The sequence below is a fragment of the Setaria viridis genome, chromosome 1 (assembly GCF_005286985.2).
Source record: "Setaria viridis chromosome 1, Setaria_viridis_v4.0, whole genome shotgun sequence".
Taxonomy (NCBI): domain Eukaryota; kingdom Viridiplantae; phylum Streptophyta; class Magnoliopsida; order Poales; family Poaceae; genus Setaria; species Setaria viridis.
Genome location: NC_048263.2, coordinates 384,670 through 406,917, shown reverse-complemented (window position 1 = coordinate 406,917; position 22,248 = coordinate 384,670). Strand labels below are relative to the sequence as shown.

General features: G+C 47.3%; 3 protein-coding genes across 3 annotated transcripts; all 3 read left to right on the top strand.

Annotated features, from left to right (window-relative positions):
- The first annotated feature begins 229 nt into the window (after positions 1–229).
- LOC117849487 (lysine-specific demethylase JMJ27) lies at positions 230–6,969 on the top strand. The gene is made up of 16 exons (XM_034731057.2): positions 230–404; positions 974–1,030; positions 1,299–1,349; positions 1,440–1,592; positions 1,984–2,120; positions 2,333–2,465; positions 2,556–2,688; positions 2,792–2,855; positions 2,935–3,697; positions 4,169–4,498; positions 4,904–5,530; positions 5,618–5,690; positions 5,775–5,860; positions 5,972–6,091; positions 6,303–6,373; positions 6,460–6,969. Exons 1-16 carry the CDS (start codon positions 306–308, stop codon positions 6,707–6,709), a joined length of 3,147 nt encoding a protein of 1,048 aa, XP_034586948.1. The 5' UTR covers positions 230–305; the 3' UTR covers positions 6,710–6,969.
- A 2,003-nt stretch (positions 6,970–8,972) lies between these two features.
- On the top strand, positions 8,973–10,613 carry LOC117841959 (protein ROH1A). The gene has a single exon (XM_034722288.2). The coding sequence runs from the start codon at positions 9,113–9,115 to the stop codon at positions 10,361–10,363; it is 1,251 nt and encodes a 416-aa protein (XP_034578179.1). The 5' UTR covers positions 8,973–9,112; the 3' UTR covers positions 10,364–10,613.
- A 1,899-nt stretch (positions 10,614–12,512) lies between these two features.
- Positions 12,513–13,928, top strand: LOC117846901 (cytochrome P450 89A2). Its single transcript, XM_034728026.2, has one exon. The coding sequence runs from the start codon at positions 12,745–12,747 to the stop codon at positions 13,825–13,827; it is 1,083 nt and encodes a 360-aa protein (XP_034583917.1). The 5' UTR covers positions 12,513–12,744; the 3' UTR covers positions 13,828–13,928.
- Positions 13,929–22,248: the final 8,320 nt, after the last annotated feature.

Here is a 22,248-nt window from a genome sequence, read left to right as displayed (position 1 = left end):
CCCAAAACCAAGCAACCAACCCCAACTCGTCGGGCAACGTACGGCCTCCTCGGCACACGTGCGCGGGACGCCGACGTGTGGGCCCCGCCTCCCTCCCCGAGCGCCGCCCCCCCCCCCCCCCCCCCCCGAATACCAGCAGCCACCTGTGCCTCTCAATGACGCGTGGGCCACCCAACCGCCCCACCACCCCGTCCCGGCCCTTTTCGAGCCTGTTCGATTCGATTCGATTCGAGGTAAAGCCACCACCTCCACCGTCGCACGCCCTCCACCCCCTGATTCCCTCTCCGCCGCCGTCGATTCGTCTGATGCCGCCCAAGCGCAAGCGCGGCGGCGGCCGCGGGAGGCCCAGGAAGGAGGACAAGGACGCCGCACCGGCCGCCGACTCCGACCCCACCGCCGCCGAGGTAATCACCCGCAGCAGTTGCTAGGTCTCGCTTCCTCCCCTACCTTCCCCGTCTCCGGCCACCGGAGCCATCATCAGGCCCCGACCCCGCGCCAAGCTTCAATCGCTGTTCCGTACTACTTTTTACTCGGATTAGGACCATGTATTCATCCGGATTCGCTCATCCCAATCCCCGCTTCTGGCCGAGCAAGCTATGCTGCTCCACCTCGCTTCCTGCGCAGCGTCGCTGTACTTGTCCCCTGCGACTTGTCTCTTTCCAGCGGGCGCACTTCAGCGCTCGCATTGGGAGCCATTCAGCCTCTTTAACTGGGATTTCAGCAAACCCTCTGATTTTGCTCGCGCAAGCTTCTAGGGGTTAGGAATATGCTATCAGGGTCTCCGCTCCCCTAGGGTTCCATGGCTCCAGCCGCTTCATTTGTTTTCCTTAACGTGCTCCTGTACTCTGCACATTCCTGCTTCCCTGAGCTTGCCTCTAATTCCTTTTGTATTTTCTCTCTCCCAACACTGATTATGTTAATTATTTTATGAAATGTCGGGTATGCTTATATTCGTCATGCTCATATGTTTCAGGAAAACGGTGAAAACAGGGGCGACGAAGAGATGCCTGAGCCACATGATTCTGCAAAGGTCAGTAGTTTGTTGGATGTAGTTTGCATAAAAGAGAAGGGGAACAAAATTGAGTATGTAAACATTGCGATTTGAGCAATCCCTTTGGTTGTCCTCATACAAGTTTATATGGCTTTGAAATCTATAGTATGCCCTTCTGAGTTAGGTGGTCGAGTGACGTTGTTAACTAGGACGTTAGTTCCCTGTTTTGCTTGCTCTGATTTTTGTTTTTTCTTAAAAATATATATTTCTGAGGTGATGTGCTTATTTTTGTTGTCATCGGCTGCAGGAAAATGGCGAGGGAAATCCCAATGGGGATATGTTGCAGTCTTGTGCTGAGGTTACTATTTTCTTGCCTTATTTTATCTTGAAAGATGTCACCTTTGACATTTCTGGCTCTTATATTGATTCTTTTCCTTTTCTGTTTTAGGAGAATGGCGCGGAAGGGGTAGCTGAGGTCTCAAAACCCTCCAAAAGGCGCAGGAAGGATCCTGTTGCGGATCCATCTTCTCCTGAGTTTAGTGGTTCCGGGCGACTTCGACAGAGGCGGAATGTTGCAGCAGTCCAGGAGCAGGAACCTGAGGTGGATATTTCCATCTTTCTTATTGACCTTCTGCCTTTGAGTTATGAGCAATACCGGAATGTTTGGCAATGTAATTAAGCTAAGGGGTGCTTGCGGAGGATTTTACTAATGTGTCTTTTGCTTTGCTCTTTAAAACGGTTCATTCATTGTCCATCCTAGCATTTAGCACACACACTTGCTCCACATCTTATAGCAATATGCACTCAGAGTATGATGTGGAGTGAGAAGTTATACACCATGTATGCCATGTCTTAAGCTACAGAAATTAAATATATGTGCAATATATCAGAAGGGCTTACATATTAGGGTAGCTGCTTGCCTGCTCCAGTTGTACTCTTTACTTTTCCCCATATGTGCATGCCTAATATGCTTTGGTTGCTGAGTTTTGCAGAAGAAACGAAAGATTGATAAGGATTCAACTATGTGCCATCAGTGCCAGAGGAACGATAGTGGAAGAGTTGTACGGTGCCAGGGCTGTATCAAACGAGAAAAGAAATTCAGATACTGTGTGAAGTGTATTAAGCGCTGGTTTGTGCCCTTCTAAAAGCATCTGTGTTGATCACCTGAGATTGCATATGTTTTGATAGTCTGCTTTTGAGCAGTTATTATTTTGGATTATCTGATCCCTAGTTTTGTAGTTTGTTACTTTGAGCCACCATATTGGAGCCTATGTAAACTTATTATGTTTAGAGTTTGCTATTACGATTTTCACTATTTGTGTTTTGGCATGAATAAATCAGGTATCCACATTTATCAGAGGACGATTTTGCGACAAATTGCCCAGTTTGTCGCAAAAATTGCAATTGTAAGGCTTGTCTGCGAGGAGACATATCCACTGTCGGCTCCAGGAATGCTAACAAGTCTCAGAAAAAGGTATGCCCTTTTCTTGCTACATTTCCATTGTCTCCTGGCCCAATGTGTTGTATTATTTACCTATTTGCTCATATATTTTTTTTCCCACAGGCTGACAAATGTAGTGTATCTGAAGAAGATAAAATTAAATTCTCTATGCGTATTGTGCGCTTTTTGCTCCCTTGGCTCAAAGAATTTCATCAAGAGCAGATGCTAGAGAAAAGTGTTGAGGCCTCAATCAGAGGTAATATGATTGTATCATCACTTCTGGGATTTCTAGCATAAGAGCATTGATGCTACTCATTTCTCTATTTGGTCCTGCTACTCCTAATGAGTGTTTATTGCAGGGATTGATTCGTGCAAAATGGAGGTTCCTCTGGCGAACTGTGGAAGTGATGAACGGATATACTGGTTGGTCTTGATTTACTTACCAGTTACCAAGCATATGTAAACTATTTGTTTCTCTAATTATTGTTTTTCCTTGTAATAGCAACAACTGCAGGACATCTATTGTTGACTTCCACCGAAGCTGCAACAAATGTTCCTATGATATCTGCCTCAGCTGCTGCCGTGAGCTTCGTCAAGGCCTTAATCCAGTTGGTGATGTCAGCAGTGACAAGGTTACTAGTCTACCTGATGCTGGAGGCAAGGAAGATTCGCAACAGGGAGGTAGTCATTGCAAAGTTACAAGCCAAGAGCCTTCTGATGGACAGAATGATATTTTAATAAATAATGCAGTTCCGTCTGAAGACTGCAATCCTAGTTTGAGACGGTGGAGGGTAAATAGCAATGGGACCATACCTTGCCCGCCGAATGAATTTGGCGGTTGTGGAAGTTCCCTTCTTGAACTCAAGTGCTTGTTTGGGGAAAAGTTTATTGCTGACTTACTGGAGAAAGCTAAATCACTGGTCAATGATGTAACAGTGCTGGAGTTGGGCGGTTCAAACTGTTCCTGCTTCACTGAATCCAGTGGAATAAACAATGGAACATCACGTAAATCAGCTTGTAGAGAGAATTCCCATGATAACCACATATATTGTCCAACTGCTAGAGATGTTCAAAATGAAAGTTTGGAACATTTCCAGGAGCACTGGTTGAAGGGTCAGCCTGTTATTGTCCGTGATACACTTGCATTGACTTCTGGTTTGAGCTGGGAACCAATGGTTATGTGGCGGGCCTTAAGGGAAAAGAGAGATAAGAAGACAGATGAGCGTCTCTCAGTTATTGCTCTTGAATGTCTGACGTGGTGTGAGGTATCTGATGTTATCTTTGGTGTTATGTATTTAACCAGTGTTAATGATTGCTAGATGCTTTGATGCATATATTATCTTTATCAGTTAATAAATGCTGTTGAGTCTGTTTCTGTCCATGCTATGAACTTTGTGCTTTTGTTGAGATCCATATGTTATAATCTAAAAAGGTGATCGATTTATTAAGTTGATGTACCACCATGATGTTTTCCCATGATTGTGGGAGAACGAAAATCTCAAGTAACAAGTACTTGGCCAAATTTCAAATCCTGGTTCTGCTAAGTGTGATAACCTTCTTCTGGAATCAAAATCTGCACATATTTAATATTTTCATGGCTTGCACCTCGATTAACTTTACGCGACCTTTTAGAACTGTAGGGTGTGTGGCTACCTCTTTTGGACAGATATTTGGCCCCCTTCCATTTAAATCATCTATATTTCAAAATAACGTTTCTTCCATCACCCCAAATGCAGGTTGATTTTAATATTCGTATGTTTTTTGATGGGTATTCTCGCGGAGCTGTTGGTGCAGAGGATTTGCCCGTGTTACTTAAGCTGAAAGACTGGCCACAGCATAGTTCCTTTGAGGAGCGACTGCCACGACATAATTCTGAGTTCATGTCTGCTTTGCCATTTCGTGCATACACAGACCCTAAATATGGTCCTCTCAATCTGGCAGTGAAGTTGCCAGAAAGTGTTATAAAGCCAGACCTTGGTCCAAAGACTTATATTGCTTATGGTGTTGCCCAAGAGTTGGGAATTGGTGACTCTGTTACCAAGCTTCATTGTGACATGTCTGATGCGGTAAATATGCTTATACTGCTTGTGCTTCGTAGCATTTGTATATAAAATTTTGTTTAAAAGTATCATATCCCTTTTTGGAGTGTTTATCCAACTAATGGTGCTATTCATCCCAACATTCTACTTATGGAACTTTTTCTTAACACTAATTATGGAACTTGCCAGTATCTACTTTTATCGATATTTAAATCCTCTCTAGCATTGATTAGAAATGCAAACTTCTTAATATGGATTTGAACACTTCATGAGATATTTAAATATAGCTCATCCATGAAAGTTTCAGTGATAATTGCTGCACTCTGTTCACAGCTATATCACTGCTTTATTTCCTCAGTTTGGTTTCCTTTCTTTGGTTGCGCAATTTTGTACAGTTTTACGACTGGTATCTTGTTCCTATTGTTTATACAGGTCAATATCCTCACGCATACTGATGAAATAAAGCTCAAAGTCAAAAGGATTAAAGCAATTGAGAAAAAGAAGGAGAGTTTAAAGAAAAAGGAAGAGGGTGGTAGTCAAGGCTCACAAACAGATCTTGAATCGACCATTGAGCCAAGACGTAAAGGTTTGAGAAGTGGCTCAAACATTCAGCAGCCAGCACTAGATGTTGCTTCAGAGCAGGAGGAAATTGTTCAAAAATCTGCAGTTGCTGTTGAAGCTGAGGGAAACTTGAAGAATGCAAATGGACAACAGACTGATCAAAGTTATGAAGATCATATGAATGTCCCTTTTTCTAAAGGGAAATCAGAAGTTGCTCTCAGCGCAACTAATGGGGGAGAGAAGTTGGGAAATGGTTTCAGCCGTGAAGATAAAATTGAGTCTCCAAGTGACGCAGAGGAAAATTTTGAACCAAAGGTGGGTAAAATTGCCATATCTCTTGAGCCAAAAGATGATGCAGCCCCGTTTGCTGAGGGGAACCAGTCAGAGGGTGGTGCATTGTGGGATATCTTCAGACGGGAAGATGTCAGTAAACTACATGATTATCTGATGAAGCATGCAAAGGAGTTCAGGCATTGTAATTATGAACCGGTGGTGCAGGTGATTGTTTCCGCTTACTATTTGACCATCGAGTGCTCTTTGACTTATGTTTCTTTTGTCAGTTGCATAACTGCACTATGTTGGCAGGTTGCTCATCCTATACATGATCAATGCTTTTATCTTACAAATGAGCACAAGAGAAAGCTTAAGGAAGAATATGGTCAGTAAAGAATGCTCGTGTGTTTTGGATCTTTGTATTTTCCCCCCTTAGTGATTACTTGTTTTTCACTAATTACGTATGCAGGAATTGAACCCTGGACATTTGAACAGAAACTTGGTGAGGCAGTATTTATCCCAGCTGGATGTCCTCACCAAGTCAGAAATTTGAAGGTATGGTAGGACAGACACAGAAACAAGTACCCAGTTCCATTGCTTCTTGAGACATGCTTCTGAGTCAGATGAACTTATATATCTCTTGTGCTACTCTTTTTGTCTCTGCAGTCATGTATAAAGGTCGCACTTGACTTTGTTTCTCCGGAAAATGTGCGAGAGTGCATCAGGTTGACAGAAGAATTCCGTCTGCTTCCAAAGGGGCATAGGGTGAACGAAGACAAACTAGAGGTCTGCCAATAAATTTGTCCCTTGTGTTGTGCATGTTTTTGTTTACATAAGCACACGCGCTTTGCTCTGGTTGGATATGAACAGCTCTTGTGCCTAGTACATGCCAATTTGACAGCAACAGAGATTATTGCGATATTCTTAGCTAATCTAATATTATTGCGAGGTCGCATTTTTAACATTGTGTGCTTGTCCTGTGAAATTGAATCCCCAGGTTAAGAAGATAGCTCTTTATGCGCTGAACCAATCCATTAAGGACATCACTGAAAAGGATTGCGAGGAAAGGTTGGTGGCACCGGCTCGTTTGTAATGTTTTCTCAGTTTGCTCTGCAGAAAGAAAAGATGTTCCTAATCATTATATGTGGCTGCAGCGAAAAGAACAAAGCTGAAGGTGAGGAGCAGGGTGAACAAAAGAGCAGCAGCAGCGTAAACAGGAGAGGCAGAGGGAGAGGGAGAGGCAGAGGGAGGAGAGGGAGAGGGAGAGGGAGGAGGAGCAGCGTAAACAAAAAGATGGAGGAGGATGAGGAGCCTCCTAAACAAGAGATGGAGGAGGATGAGGAGGAGCCCAAACAAGAGATGGAGGAGCCTAAACAAGAGCTGGAGGAGGAGCTTGAGGAATGAGCCATGACAATTGCCAAGTGAATGAGCATCTGGTGGATATGTGTGTGGCCTCCCCTCGTGTGTTTTGGTTTAGGTCGGTAGGCCCCGCCAGCATGTTGCTGGGACCTGCGAGGTAGCCATTAGGGCTAGGGCAGTCTGTTGTACCTTTGTAGTATCGATTTTGGGGGATGACAGTATGACACTGCACTGCTGATCTTGTGACACAACTGTTGATCTCAGCTGATGTACTGATCTAGGTACACTGCTGTTTGTCGTCGTTCTGTGCTGGTGAGTGTTGGCAGGTGTCGTATTACGCGGCCGGGTCAGTTGGCCCTTCTCGCCAAAGACTATACTGCTTGTGGCTCACCTTGACCGGCCCCAGACGAGACGATAGAAGTATCGTGCACAGCATGGGCGGGCAGCAGAGGATGGCTCGTCATTTTCGCAGGTTAAGTCGGGTCGGGTATCCGTTATAATCGGTCCTGGTAAAAGACGTGTACAGTCTAGTCAATCAGCAGCCGATACCGATTGGCCACCGTCGATCCGCCACGCCGGCGCCGGGACCGATCGCCGGAGGTGGAGAAGAGAGGAAGATGTGGAAGGGGAAAAATTCGAGTGTATGGAGGAGGGTATAACAATCCCCTAGCGCAAGTGATGCGTCGTCGATCATGTTTGGTTGTGCAGGCGCACACATGAAGAAGACGATCGACGCAACCGGGCAGTAAAGGAAATTATCACGTTGACAAATAAACTAGTCCAGTCCAATACCTTTCCTCATAGACGACACACACACGTGGCGCCAGAAGAACGCAAGCCGTAGATGATCCGTGGGGGCGCCGTAGTCGGCGGTGTCGATCTGTCCGCGCAGTACGACGGACGGACGGATGGCCCCCCTGTATATCCGGGTGGGTGGGTCCATGCGGATTCGCTGTGCACACCACAGGACCGGGTCCATGCCCCGGACATTGGACATACTCCAACGCCCGGTTCAGCAGCGCCTAGTACGTTTTTACCATACATTGGTCCATGCCCCTTTGGTTGAGTATGCATGCGAAGCATGATAGCAGCACTGACGACAAAATGGTATTCGAGAGACTGACTAGAGCAGTTCATCGTTGACAGACACAATTTTACAACTAAACAGTATGCCACTCAGCTGGTGAACTTTTTCGGTTATACATTTTTGTGATGGTAAGTGACGACTCTTTCCTTCTTCTTCTTCTGAGAATGTCACTCAGTTTCATGGTCGCTTGCATCGTTATTGTTCCGGATTGGACGCTTTTGAATTCTCTCAGGAGTATGCTAGCTACTTCCCATTGCTCCAGTGCGATGATAACCAAAGTGCTGTTCTTGATAACGGTTGCCACATGTTCTTCACTAGACAAAAGAGGATAGCTGAGGTTCCCAAGTGACAAAACGGAATATACCTACCAAATTTTGGCTTTGGCATTTGTCTGCTGCTCTATCACATCAGATGGCATCCATACACGCATTGCCGTCTTGCCAAGATCAAAACAAAATCGCTCCCAACCGTATACAACTCCAGCGTACATTTTTTAGTTTTCCGAGTTCTTATTAAGTCAGCTGGCATCGTATACAACTCCATCTATTAGCTGTAGAGACACACCTTTGTTTTTATAAAAAAAAACTTAGGATAGGGACATAAACATATGTCTCTCTTTTTTTTCTTATCACTTACATTCAGTATCAAACTTTGTACATTATACTCAAAAGCTGGCAGAGCTTCATAGTATCAACCATCTGAGCTGAGCGGATATTTGCGCAGAGTCTTTTTCTTTCTTTAATAAGTGAAACGGACATCAAAGACCAATGCAAAACATGAGAAAAGAGTGCAAAATGTTTTTTTAAAAAAAAAAGAGAGGAGAAACCAGCTACATTAGTAGCAGGAGCAAAGAAAAGACAAAAATATAGGTGTCCATCATCCGATAAAAATCTGGCAGAGTAAAATAAAATTAAAGGGAAGAGAGAGAGAGAGAGGAAATGGTCAGCAATGCCCCCCCGGCAGAGGAGAGGCGAGGCGAGCCGAGTCAGCAGCCCATACACGCACACTCGTAGTGCTACCCAACCAAGTCAGCAACGAACCAGTCCACCACCGCCCCTCGCTCCTCTCTTTCTCACCAGCGCCTCCCCTGTTCACCTCACCGACGCGTGGGACCACACAATCGTGACCCCACGCGTCAGTCACACCTCACCAGGCATGGCGCGTGCCGAGCTCACCCTGCCGGCCGCCTGCGGCGTGTCCGTATAAATGGCGGACACGCAGGAGCAGCGGTTCCCCACCATTCCCTCCCCTCCACTCTTTCTCCGACGACCACCACTCCTGCTCCTCCCCAGAAGGAAAACCCAAAGCCCAGAAGAAGCCCAGGCCCACCAGCCCGAGCCCGCCGCCGGGGAGACCAGGCCATGGCCGCCCCCGAGCCGCCGCCGCCCTCCGGGATGGGCTTCTTCGGCATGCTCAGCTTCCGCCGCAGCGCCACCGCCGTCGCCTCCTTCGACCCCGCGCAGGACGACGAGCTCCTCGCGCTCGACGCGCTCCAGGCCCACGTCGCCGACCGCCTCCAGGCCCTCTCCGCTTCCTCCTCCCCCGCCTCCCCGGCCCTCTCCCTCCCCTTCCTCTCCAAGCTCCTCGACGCCGTCCTCTCCTCCGACGCCGCCTTCCGCGCCGTCCTCGCCGTCGGCCCCGTCGCCGCCGCGCTAGCCAGGCCCCCCGCCGACCGCCTCGCAGCCGACCTCCTCGACCGCGCCGTCAAGACGCTCGACGTCCTCAACGCCGCCTCCCTCACACTCACCTCGCTCCGGGCCGCGCACCGCGCCGCGCTCACCGCCGCCACCTGCCTCCTCGCCCCGGCGCTCCACCGCGCGCACCTCGCGCGCGCGCGCAGGGCCATCGCCAGGCTCTTCCCGGACGACGCCAGGGCCGGCGTCGGCGCCGGCTCCGCGTCCTCGCCGTGCTCCCGCACCATGCGGGCGCTCTCCTTCAGCGTCTCCAAGAACTGGTCCGCGGGCCGCCACATGAACGCCATGGCGGCGCACCTCGCGCCGCCGCCGCAGGCGCCCGCGGCCGCGGCCGGCGCGGGATGCGGGCTCGTGCTCGCACTCTACACCATGAGCTCGGTCCTCGTCTTCGCCATGTGGGCGCTGGTCGCCGCGGTGCCGTGCCAGGACCGGGCGTCCGCGGCCGTCAGCCCCCCCGTCGCGCCGCCCAAGCAGGCGCAGTGGGCGGCGCCCATGTCGGCGCTCCAGGAGCGGATCGCCGAGGAGTGGAGGCGGAGGGAAAAGAAGGGGTCTTCCTCCGGCCCGGCGCCCACGGCGGGGCTCCTCGCGGAGATGCAGGCCGTGGAAAGCGCCGCGCGCGACCTCAACTGCCTGCTCGAGGAGATCGCCGAGGAGGAGGAGGAAGAGGAGGAGGGACACGGGATCGTCGGCGAGGAGCGCGCGCGGGAGGTGACGGAGCGCGCCGAGGAGCTGGCGGCGGCGTGCCGGGCGCTGGAGGACGGACTGGCGCCCCTGGAGCGGCAGGTGCGCGCGGTGTTCCACCGCGTCGTGGCCTGCCGCGCCGAGGTCGTCCGCTGCATCGACCACAGCTCGCGCACCGCCACCGCCGCCGCGTCCGCGTCCGCCGGCGTGCCGCCGCAGCACCAGCACTCCTTCTGAGCCACCAAATTAGGGGTGTTGTTTGCCGATGAATTGCTTGCTTTGGGGTCGCAAAAAAATTATTTCTTTCCCCATTGCCATGAACTGTACCATTCTTTGATCTGTAATTCCTGTCCTACCTGTAGATTATGAGCCTGCCTGTAAAAACTAACATCTCTTTTGTTTGGATTAGTGTGTATTGGTAGAAGAGATTCTTGTTGTATGAACTAGTACCATCAGTGGTGTTGAATTCTTGACTGGTTTCTCTCAACTCTGATCATGTACTCTGCTGCCTGTGCCCTGGATTGGCAATCTCTGATCTCCACAACAACAACTAAACTGTATGTATGAATCAACAAAGCAATTGGGCCAATTGCAGGTTGCAGTTGACCTGACAGGCCGTGTGCTTTGCTGACTGAATCTTTTCTTCCATACAATTCAATTCATTCAGGTCAGTGGGGTGGCAACTTGGGATTGACATTGCAGCTTTCTCCTGTTGCTTTTGCTTGCAAAGGACCCTAGTTGGTGGACGCATGGCAGCCGTTGGGGTTGGGGAAGATCAGTCTGGATAAAACTTTGTAAGTGTATATTGCTGATAATTCGTTGGTGCATGCTGTTGAATCAAACAAGCGGTTGACTGACCAAGATTTCCATGGCCAGGGATGTGCAGGCCACCAAGGGGGCAGCACAGCCTGAGCTGGGCGTAGCTGTGAGACCTTGGCACTTTTGCCAATTGTCACCACCTCCTCCATCCTGGAGACTAGTTCAACTACTCATAGTATAACTGTATAAACAATCACAAATACAGATAAATAATAATATTCTATGACTAATCAATCTTCCAGCGTTCCTGAAGCTGTACTGCTAGCTGAATGCCACTACTAGCAAAGATTCTTCTTCTTGTTCTTCTTGTTCCTTTTTGTAAAGCAAGGATAGACTGGATGATGCCGTGCTAGCTGCTTTAGGGCTCTATACAGGATCAAAAAAAAGTTTAGTTCAACTGTCAAAGAGACGCACCAAAGTGTGCTCTCACTTGTTCCTTGCATAGTATGCAGATGCAAGTTTTCCTAAAACCCTACCAGCATGGTTAAGAGCATGATGTATAGCTACTTTACTTCAAGTCCCAACAGCAAAGCAGGAAAGCTCTATTGTCACTCATCTTTTCATCACATGTTCCATGCTGTCATATATTAACAAGTTGACCATTAATAGTGCTTCGGTTAGTATAATTCCAACGCTAAGCACAACTCAGATGCAGCACTCATTAGCTCCGATCATCATTAGGTGCACCCTTGCATTGCACGGCAATGTACTAATGCATTCATGTGCTTGGCTAATCCCAACCAAAGGACTCTGGTTGCACCAACCAGCAGCTTTTGTTGAAATACCTACAAAATTCAAATTTCCTCAATCAAGCAGCAGCAAGGTGGAGTATAACCTATACAAGGCTATCCCTGAAGAAGTTTCTCCGAATAAAAAGGTACTCCTGAAACTGCATGCGAAGCTGTCAATTTGTTCTAGAAAGGGATGGAAATGTATGTGGTTTATACATTTTTGTGAACGATAAGGCTTCCACTACCTGGAGCGCCCAAATCTATTGATAGGGAACTGAGGCTCGATTGGTGGAGAAAGACGACATTTATTTGAAGATCTAGGCTTCCAATTAAAGATGATTCGAACCAAACTACTGTAACCACTGACTATATATGAACAACGCATGGCATCATTCAAGTGACAAATGGAACATGAATCACAATGAACAATTGCAAATATACATGAAGTATGCAACGGAGATAAAAATCAGTTAGCCTAATCGACAAAGTGACCATGAGAATAAGAACATGAGCTTTGATCCATGGCAATTGATCCAAGTGACAACAAGTGCAACACGGCGCAACAAAGCAAATGCTTACATACACGCATATACACTTGGGTGATCTTGAGATTCATAAAATGAGCATGGCCGCCTCGCTATCCACGGGAACATCAACTATCAACTGAACTACAAGAATAATTAACCATAAATATGAGTACATAACTGAACTAAAAGAATATCGACGTTATCGCAGAAATCAATTGATCATAAGCGCAGGCATCGCCATTCGCCTCCTCCTCTGTGTTGGCTTCACCCAGGAACACTAGGAACGCTTGCTCTCTCTCTCAATCACGACAGCAACGCAAGGAAGAAGATGAACAGTAGATTTTCCGGCGACGAACGCCGTGGAGCCTATCGCTCCTGTATCTTGGCACTGGACTTCGCTCGGCTCGAACAGAACGAACTGGATACACGGTGATTTTATAGCCGCAGCCCCAGGCAACTAACTCCTGCGATCACCCACGCGCACGTACGCACAAGCTCCTGGACACGCAGCAATGGAGCCTCCTCTCGCTTCACGGCGGCCATGCTAGCAAGAACAAGCTCCCTCTTCGCGCCCGCCGGTGCTGCTCTTCCGGCGGCCATCTTCGACCTCGCCCCGCTCCTCCAAGACATGCACGCGCGCTACGGCCCCGTCATCTCCTTCCGCCTCGCCCGCACGCTCGTCTTCGTCGCCGACCGCCGCCTCACGCACCGCGCCCTTGTCCAGGGCGTCGCCACCTTCGCCGACCGCCCACCGCCCGTCGACCCAGCCAGCCTCTTCAGCGCCGGCGGCCGCGACGTCAGTTCCTCGCCCTACGGGGCCTACTGGTGCCTCGTGCGCCGCAACCTCACCGGCGAGGCGCTGCAGCCGGCCCGCCTCGCCCTCTTCGCGCCCGCCAGGCGGTGGGCGTGCGACGGCCTCGTCGCCAGCCTCCGCGCGCGCGCCGGCGGCGGCGACGACGGCAAGGCCGCCGTGGTCACGCTGAGGCCGTTCCTGCGACGCGCCATGTTCGAGCTGCTCGTGTACATGTGCTTCGGCGCACTGCGAGTTCCCGACCCCGACGAGGGTGACCGGCCGCTGACGGACACCGAGATGGTCAGCCTCTGCTCCGAGATCCTCAACGGCGGCACGGACACGACGGTCACCCTGGTGGAGTGGATCATGGCCGAGCTGGTGAACCACCCCGACGTCCAGGCCAAGGTGCACGACGAGGTGAAATCCAACGACGGCGGCGACATGCAGGCGATGCCGTACCTGAAGGCCGTGTGGACGGCGGCGCGGGAGTTCCGGCCGGAGCGGTTCCTGGACGGCGGCGAGGGCTACGGCGTGGACATGACGGGGAGCAGGGAGATCAAGATGATGCCCTTCGGCGCCGGGCGGAGGATGTGCCCCGGATACGCGGTGGGCATGCACCACGCCGAGTACTTGGTGGCGAGGATGGTGCGGGACCGGGAGTGGCGGCCGGCGGTGGACATGGCGGAGGCGCTGGACTTCACCGTCGTGATGAAGCACCCGCTTCGTGCACGCATCAGCGCCAGAAAAATAAGCCAAACTTATGTGCGTGTTGCTAATTGGTACTGTACGTGCACGCGCATCATTGGTATACCAATGCCTCCCTCGACCTAGCTTTAACCATTCAGCCATGGATGCTTAACAGGGATCATCGTACATCGTAAATAACCAATTTTCATATAGAAAGACATATCATAGAAAAATGAAATCGAAAATATTCGGAGATGGCAAATATTCGGAGATGACTATGAAAACACCTCTCTGGATCCTCGAATTGAAAGAGAGATTGAGAGGGATCAAGAATCCTAATTCTCGCTATTTGGAATGGATCCAATTCTATTGAGTCTGACCCATAGTGATCATTTCTCTTTAGCTTCCCGGGATCCGACCTCCCCTGCGGTGGCGGCAACCTGCCGATGTCTGGGCCCACCAACCTCCCTGGCGGCAAGCTGCCGATGTCCGGGCCCACCAAGGTGTCTTCCGTGGATAGGATCAGTTTCCTTCCCGACGACACGCGCAACATCGTGTCTCGTCCGTGGATTCCCAGTAAGGGACGCTGTCAGAACAAATGGCATTTATACACTAACCACGTCACGCCAACAGAGCCAGTTGTAAGGGTGCCTCCGACTATGCTCCCCACCACGGTCCCAACCAACACTCCACCGGACGGTCCAGCAGGCCGCTACGTGTCGGGCAGCGGAGGGCTAGGCAGCGGCGGCGGGCGGGGTGGAGGAGTTGGGGATGATGACGGCGGAGGGGGAGGAGGGGCAGCAGCCGGCGGTTGGAACCGCCTTCTTGCGCCCCCCGCACGTGCCGTAGAGCATCGACACCGAGTCGATGCCGAGGTTGGCTTCGGTGAAGGCGCTGTACTCGCCGATGCTGCAGAGACAGCTGCGATCCGGGTTGTCTACAGTGTCCAGCAACGCCGAGCAGCAGTCTGGAGGAGGAACGGCTGTCAAGAATGTACACTGCTCCGCCAGCCTTGCCGCAAGAGTAGAGTTGTTGCATTTCGACGCCATTCCTACTCATGCATGTCATTACTGTCTACATTAATTAGATAGATGCGCTGCGTTCGTGACTAACAGTTAACTCAAATGAAACCAACTAACTGCAAACCGACTACTCCAGCTACTTTCATTGATCTATGGCAAAAGGAATAAACTACTACTACTACAATGAACAATACTCCTTTCGCGGCATGTCCTACATATGTAATAAACAATTACATACGGATCCTACACACTCCATCTTGTTTATTGGTCAGGAATGGAAACAATTGCATACCTCCTTTTGGTATCCTGACCACTGACACCACGATGTCGCTGGGGCTGGCATGGGGTGCGAGTTGGGAGCTTGTAGCTGCTGCAGAGTCAGACACGAAATAAATATATGATCCAACAAGTCTTTTGCTGCATTCAGCTAGTTCAATGCAGTGCGTGTAGGGGGTGGGTGTTGAACTATGCAATGCATACTTGGAATATTCTAGACGATTGTGGAGATCTCAACTTTGCCATGTATAAGGATAAGATCACGGTAAGGTAAGAAGGTTCTAGAGAATTGGAGAGAATGCATGAGCCATGATTGTCATACTTCATGGTGAAGTGTAGAATACTTTAGAACTAGATATTTTAGCATGGTAGAAATATAAGAAACTAGATAAGGATGAGGAGGGTTCTAGAGTTAGGATATTTTGTATTAAAGAGTGTGGAAGTTGCCACATGGCAACACCACAATAATCATGAGCACCTATGAATAGAGGTGCTTCACTGCCTCCTAGCCGATTTCTCAATAGTGAGCGAGACTAATTATTAACATATACATGTAGAATTTCTGCAATATTTGCTGCAATCAACAGGTTCATCCTAGAAGGTTGAAGAAAACAAATAAAATCTACTTAGAAATTAACTCCAAAGTATCTAACGCTAAAATGCAACTCAAACGTACGTCATAGTTAGGTTCATCCTGCTCCAGGACACCAAAAACATCTCCATAGAGTTGGCGTCCATGCTGTCGGAGAGAAACAATACAAGGCTTAGAACTTAGAAAAGGAACTACCAGAACATCAAGGCAACGTAAAGAGTTTCAATGGATGATATTCCTCATCAGGAGGCTTTCCCCGCTTCCTTGGTCGATAACCAAAACTGGCACCAGGAGGGACTGGAGCATTTAGACCGTCAGTTTCATCTTCTATAAAAACAAATAGAGAAGAGTAGTAAGTCTACCAATAAAATAGTTTTTTTTCCTAAAAAGTAATCAGCATACCAACTCCAGTAAAGAGTTTCTTTCCATGGTCTGGTTCCGGAGAGGGCCAACAACTCCAAGGCTCGGTATCACGGTAACCCTATGGCAGAAGAAAGAAGTGAAGATATAGAAATCAAACAACCCGAAAGGTAAATGCTAGGACATCAATGTACCAAAAATATAAACAATGAAATTTGCATTGTCTAATCTGAAGTTGGAAGGCTGCAAATAGATATGAAGAAGGTTTAAATCACAAGCTGAAACTCCAGTATGTACTCTGAGGTGCTAAAACAAGACTTATACAGAATAGTTATACATACAAATGTAACATTGAGGATTAACATGGGATTGCATGGATTTATGAGATCCGGGATAAATGGATAGTCACGACACCAACAGTTTCTTCTAGTAGCATCATAAATACCCAAATATTCACAATTCCCTCTCTCTCTCTCTTCGACGAAAAAATCGATAATAGGGGTCATGGAAATGATTTATTCGATCATAATAGTAACCACCATCACTGTGATCACTATCGTCATTGGAGTTCCTTGTGGGGGAATCGTCAGAAAGATCATCAGTGTCCAGTACAACAAATGGAAAATAGTATAGCACTTTACGCAAGGCATAGGCTTGTGTATGCGTCCATGCAGATGCAGGGGTGTGTGTGTACCCTTGCCCTAGAAAGTGGAGAACGAGTATGCACTGTGGAGCTCAATCTGGTCATTGCAAGAAAGAGATCCATTACTTTAATGATGATTCTTGCATATGTAACCAGGGATGACAATGCTGAGACAAAGCCCTCTTTGTTCAAACCATGGTCATCGTAAGTGAAATAATTTATGAGTGCAAGCAACAAAAGCATACTGTTGCTTGATAAATCATGCAGCTTAATTCGAACGAAATATGACTACACGAGACAATACAAGAGGGCTGACATGACAAAACTCCAACTGGCAAGGAAATTAAGCAAATAATGAAATTCTGAGTAAAGAATTAAAAATAGCATCTGCAAGACAAAGCAGTAGATTTTTGAACAAGACCATAAAGATACCAAGGGAAATGAAGTCTGACCATGAAAGCGTCTAGCATAAATAGTAGCAGAGAAGCGCAGGGTTGTAGGCCAAAGTATTGCTTTCATGAAAGACTTTAGGCAGCACAAGACACAACACTACTATTCTACAAGGTTGAGGTCGACGCAAGTGTTTGGCTAATGCACAATTATGATGGCAACTCATGAAAGACATTGATAATTGTCATTGCCAGCTTCTAATGAAAACCTTCTGGCAGAGTTATAAACTATAAATCAGAATAATTCAAAACAACATGAAAAACATTGTAAACATTCCTATTACGCACCAAAAAGCTAGTACATGACAGTGGGTGGTTGTCTATTAAAACCATGCTGGAACTCATAGAAGAAACATCCTGACTTTCTTTGTTTCCAGCACAACCCAACTGAGGACCAAAATATAGGGCTTAAAGAACACAGCATGCTTGGGAAGGTAAAAGTGATTCATTACTTCATGCAACATACAACTTGATATGGCCAATCTACATGACAAAATGGCAAATCTGAGAAACTCATCACAAAAGGGAGAACCTCATTGCTTTCAATAATCTGCGAGGAGTAGTAGACCAGTCGATTAATCAAATTTACCAATGATCCAAACATGAGGAGGGTTTAATTGATCAATCGCATCCAACACTGTGGGTAATAGAGCCATACCTTGAAGATTTCACTTGGCAAAGGTTCTTCTCCACCATCCATCACATATTGAATCTAGAATGAACACAACCTCGGAAGGTAAGATCAATAAATTGTACTGCAAGATATATGATGACGCAACAACAAACAAGCTACTTTGCCGCCCATAGTTAAAGGTGGTACAATGCAGTGTCAAGTTGGTGGCTCTAACAAGTTTGGATGCTAGGACCAAAGCAAACCACCAAAATAGAGTTTGAACCAACTATAACACGGACCCATTTATGTGATCGGCGGCGGCTCCACGACCGCACCCGCGGCAATCGGCGGCGGCTCGACCGGCATTTGCGCGACGACGGCGTTCACGGCGGTCATCGTTAGGGTTACATCACAAAACCTATAACTTTGTATGAAACAGGTACAGATCTGCTCCAGAGCAACTTATATCACCAAACTGTAGAAGCACTACATATCCATGGCAGCTTACCATGTATGGGTAGGGTAAGCTGCAGCTTGCCATTGCCTGGCAGGATTGGTATATCCATGGCCTCACAGTAGCTACAAATCGAATCAAGAAAAACAATGTTATTTTTGGGTCTAAGATCAAGAGGGGGGGCAAGAGAGAGGAGGAGGGGGCGAGAGATTCGCAAGGAAGTGAAATACGGTGATATTGCGTCGCCACGGGCAGAGCTACGCGGGCGGCCGGGCAAAGAGAACGTGGGTGGCCGGGCAAAGAGCTATGCGGGCGGCCGAGCAGAGAAGAGAAACCCTAAGCATCAGTCACATTGCCTTATAAAGGTCTCCCGGGCGGGCCTATGGACCTCTATGAAACAGAGGCGGCCCAAGGCACCCGCCTGGATCGCACATGCGGCCCAATGGACTGCATCGACTGCCATGTCTCCCCGAGCGAGCAGCCTCGCACATGCGTCCTGAAATCGGATGGACTGCATCGACTGCCATTTCTCCTCGAGCGAGCAGCCTTGCACATGCGGCCCAAAACTGGATGGACTGCATCGACTGCCATGTCTCCTCGAGCGAGCGGCCTTTCGCACATGCGGTCCGAAGCCGGATGGATCGGCTACCTTTGCTGCAAAGGTGCAAGATATAACACAAAAAATTATTAGATCTATAGAACAAATCAGTTGTACCGACAAAAAATATGATTAGATCTAATCTTATCGATGAGCCGCCTCCGACTGTTTGCAGCCATCTCCCTACTACGTCTCGTCGAATTCTCCACGGGACCAACAGGATTGAGGAGGACTAAGGGGTAAATCCCTTTCAATCCGCTCCAAACCGAACAAGGCCTCGGGGATGTCGGCAAGGTCGTCGAGTTTGTTAATTTGTTCTCCTTATCGCTAAATTAAATTCTTCATGGGATGGAGAACAGACTAGCAGGCTTGACGACCTCGTTGAGTTCTCAAAGAGTTTGGCGAGATGATAACAGAGTAACAGGCTTGACGAACTCGCCGAGTTCTCAAAGGGGTCAGGATCTGCATCTAATCAGGAGGTGGGAGGGAGGGGGCCGGGCGCACGATGGTATCGAGTATCGTGTTTATATAGAATAGGGTGACCAGGCCGTTTGTGCCAAGCGCCTAGTGTTTAATTGCGTGCCCATTCGCATGCCAGGCCTATATATGGACCTAATCAGGTCTTTTTTCCTTGTGCCTCTAAAGTTTAGCTGGTTAAATTTTGCTGCTAAGGATTTAAACAGGTCCAGCGAAAACTCAGCTAAATTTTAACTACAACAAAAAAAACTTTAGCCATATAGCTAGCCAAGAGTAGCTAAAACCAGCTAAATATGATCAAAGAACAAAATACTACGGGTTTAGCAAAACTGCCACAGCATTAACTCATGAAGAGGGCCGCCAGCAATACAGGAAGGGTAGCATGGTCACTTATTTTCAACAACTAGCAATTACCTAACCTTTAGCAAGTTAAAAAGGCTTCAATCTTTGATACAAACATTACCCATCTTTTGATCGGTAACCGCACAAATTAGTTTGCTTACCTGCATAGGAGTTATGGTATGGTAGATGGTAGAGTTACCACTCTCCTTTTCCTCCTCAGTCCTCCACACACTAAAACACATACAATCCTCGCAGAAATTCACAGTATTTCTAAGAGGACCACACAGATACATTATTCTTATTCACTTATTGCATTTTCATTTGTTATATGCAAAGCAAAGTTAAAAAGGAAACAACTCCCACATATGTAAGCTCTGAAACTCAATACTGTTACAGGATGAAAAGAAACTGAAGAATCCCCATTGACCTAAAGCATCGTGACAATGCTTCACCAAAAAGCTTGTAGAATTTTAAAGTAAAATACTGAATTCACGTGACAATAAATCTGATAAATAGTGCAATGTGACATTACCTCTTAATATCTCATAAATAGTGCAAAAAATTATTTCTTTCCCCATTGCCATGTACTGTACCATTCTTTGATTTGTAATTGCTGCCGGTGGAGTGCGTTTGTGTTTCCTGTCCTACGTAGATTATTAGCCTGCATGTAAAAACTAACATCTCGTTTGTTTGGATTAATGTGTATTGGTGTGAGTGTTGAATGATGGAATTAGAGGTATTTTACGATTTATTTTAATTCGAATTAGAGAATAAAACATGACATAAACGATAGCATAAACAGGAGCCTAAACACTTGTGCTTGTAGCAACGAACATAAAATAACAGAAGACACACAATCAACCAGAAAGTTCATTAGAGAGTACCCTGAGGCGGGGCCAGTTCTGAAGGAACCAAATGCGCTGTTACCCGATATCGTTAGTCGAGCCTATTCGATGTAGCCGATAAAACGTTGACGCAGTGTAGAGTTAATGTGGTGCAGATGCATCACCGGGAAGTAGACATAGACGAACAACGAGCAATCGTGCAAGATTGCGCTCCTCAAAAACTTGATCGCCCTTCTACTCCTCGGGTGGGGTGCAGAGTCTCTAGCAAGGGTGCAGCTTCAGAGGCCTGCTCTTCCGGCAAAGTCCGTACACTCAGATCGCCGGAACGGGGACAACAAAACGCAGCGCAGCAATGGAGAAGCTATGGTGGTGTGTGGCTCGCGTGGAAGACAGAGAGAGAAGTGTCTTATATAAGCCCTGGCCCTGGTGGACCCCTAAGTATCCCAGTAAATGACATTAACCTCCGCCATCAACCAGAGACTTAAAATCGTTAGTTTAGTAAATCAACCAGAACGCGCCAGTTACCAGTCACCAATCACTGATCAGAGCGGCAAAACATGACCAAGCCTCTGAACCAGCTTACCACATAAGCGAGAATCGGTGGAAATAAGCAAAGCATTTGACGGGATTCTCGTTTATTTCTACCGATAAGCAGCTTATAAGTAGAAACAAATGGGCCATAAAACAGTAGCATGATTACTGTACAAGGAAAGAAGCATTATAACATAGAACAGACAGCCAAATTGTTCCAAATAAGAAAAGAAGGAATTGACATCACAATAATCGAACTACAGAACATTCCTTCTTCCTGCACCCGAGTATCGATTAAGTGTGATTAATTGATCTTAATGAGAAAAAGAACTAGTGAAAAGAGGTATGGTGGTTCATATGTTGAGCAAGGCAAAAGTGCAAACAAATAGTTTGCACATGAACAGAAGAACACCACAACAACGTAAGCTGTCTAATTGTCTATCAAGTATCAAGCTGATTTCATGGTCCTTGTTTCAACAAGTGGGACTAGCTTAGGGATAGTATCAACCAGCTATCCGCTAGTTTTCTGTACTGTAATAAAGTCTAGTATAGGACATAAGCCCTAGCCTGTAGTCTACAAAATCTGCCAATATTTTGCTTTCAGAGCCATGTCTATAGGATATGGGCCTTAGAATGTCAACTCTAGCTATGAGAATACTGAAATATTTGTTATGCTATAGGCAATTTGGAGTTAATAAACATGTATGTAAATGTAAGAAAAAAATATTTGTAGAAACTGGTTCAGCTTTTCAGTAACTAGCAACTTAAAATGGTGCCAATCAGCCAATGTACTATCGGTGATTAGAAGCACAGAACATAGAAAAGGTTAGACAAATAGGAAGCAAAAGATTGTGATTGCCGGGGAATGGGAAAAGGAAGAAGAGCAATCAAGAACACAAATGCTGTACTGGTTCTTGTTTAATTGAATTATTCCAGAGCTTGAATGTCTTGCATAATATAGAAATTAAAGAAAGAAAGAGAGAAAAATAGAAAACAAGATAAGATAGACTTAACCTCCTAATTCTTCTGCAAATTATACATTCATACCTTGCAGCTCCATTTTGCAATGTCGAATTCCTAACAATAAATCTGATTTTTGCACCGTGGAGGAACGCCGGCAAGCACTCCATTGGACATTATTGTTTACATACAAGGCATTGAAGGTATCTGAACTTGTGTTTTCACTCCACTTTGATGTATGTGGCACAAATCATCAGAATGCCAATATCCAAAGTAATGTGCCACAGCACACCAAAACGGCTAGAAACACATCTTGATCAAAACGGCTGCATTGATAGAAAAAGCCTAGCTAGGGAGTATGGAACCAAAACCAAACCCATTTATAGGACATAATGCATGCCAT

Bases quoted from the DNA above. Each gene is read 5' to 3' on its own strand.
- LOC117849487 (XM_034731057.2), top strand. From the start codon at position 306: ATGCCGCCCAAGCGCAAGCGCGGCGGCGGCCGCGGGAGGCCCAGGAAG. The intron at 1,031-1,298 runs GTCAGTAGTTTG...CATCGGCTGCAG, and splicing joins AGCCACATGATTCTGCAAAG to GAAAATGGCGAGGGAAATCC. The intron at 6,092-6,302 runs GTCTGCCAATAA...TTGAATCCCCAG, and splicing joins TGAACGAAGACAAACTAGAG to GTTAAGAAGATAGCTCTTTA.
- LOC117841959 (XM_034722288.2), top strand. From the start codon at position 9,113: ATGGCCGCCCCCGAGCCGCCGCCGCCCTCCGGGATGGGCTTCTTCGGC.
- LOC117846901 (XM_034728026.2), top strand. From the start codon at position 12,745: ATGCTAGCAAGAACAAGCTCCCTCTTCGCGCCCGCCGGTGCTGCTCTT.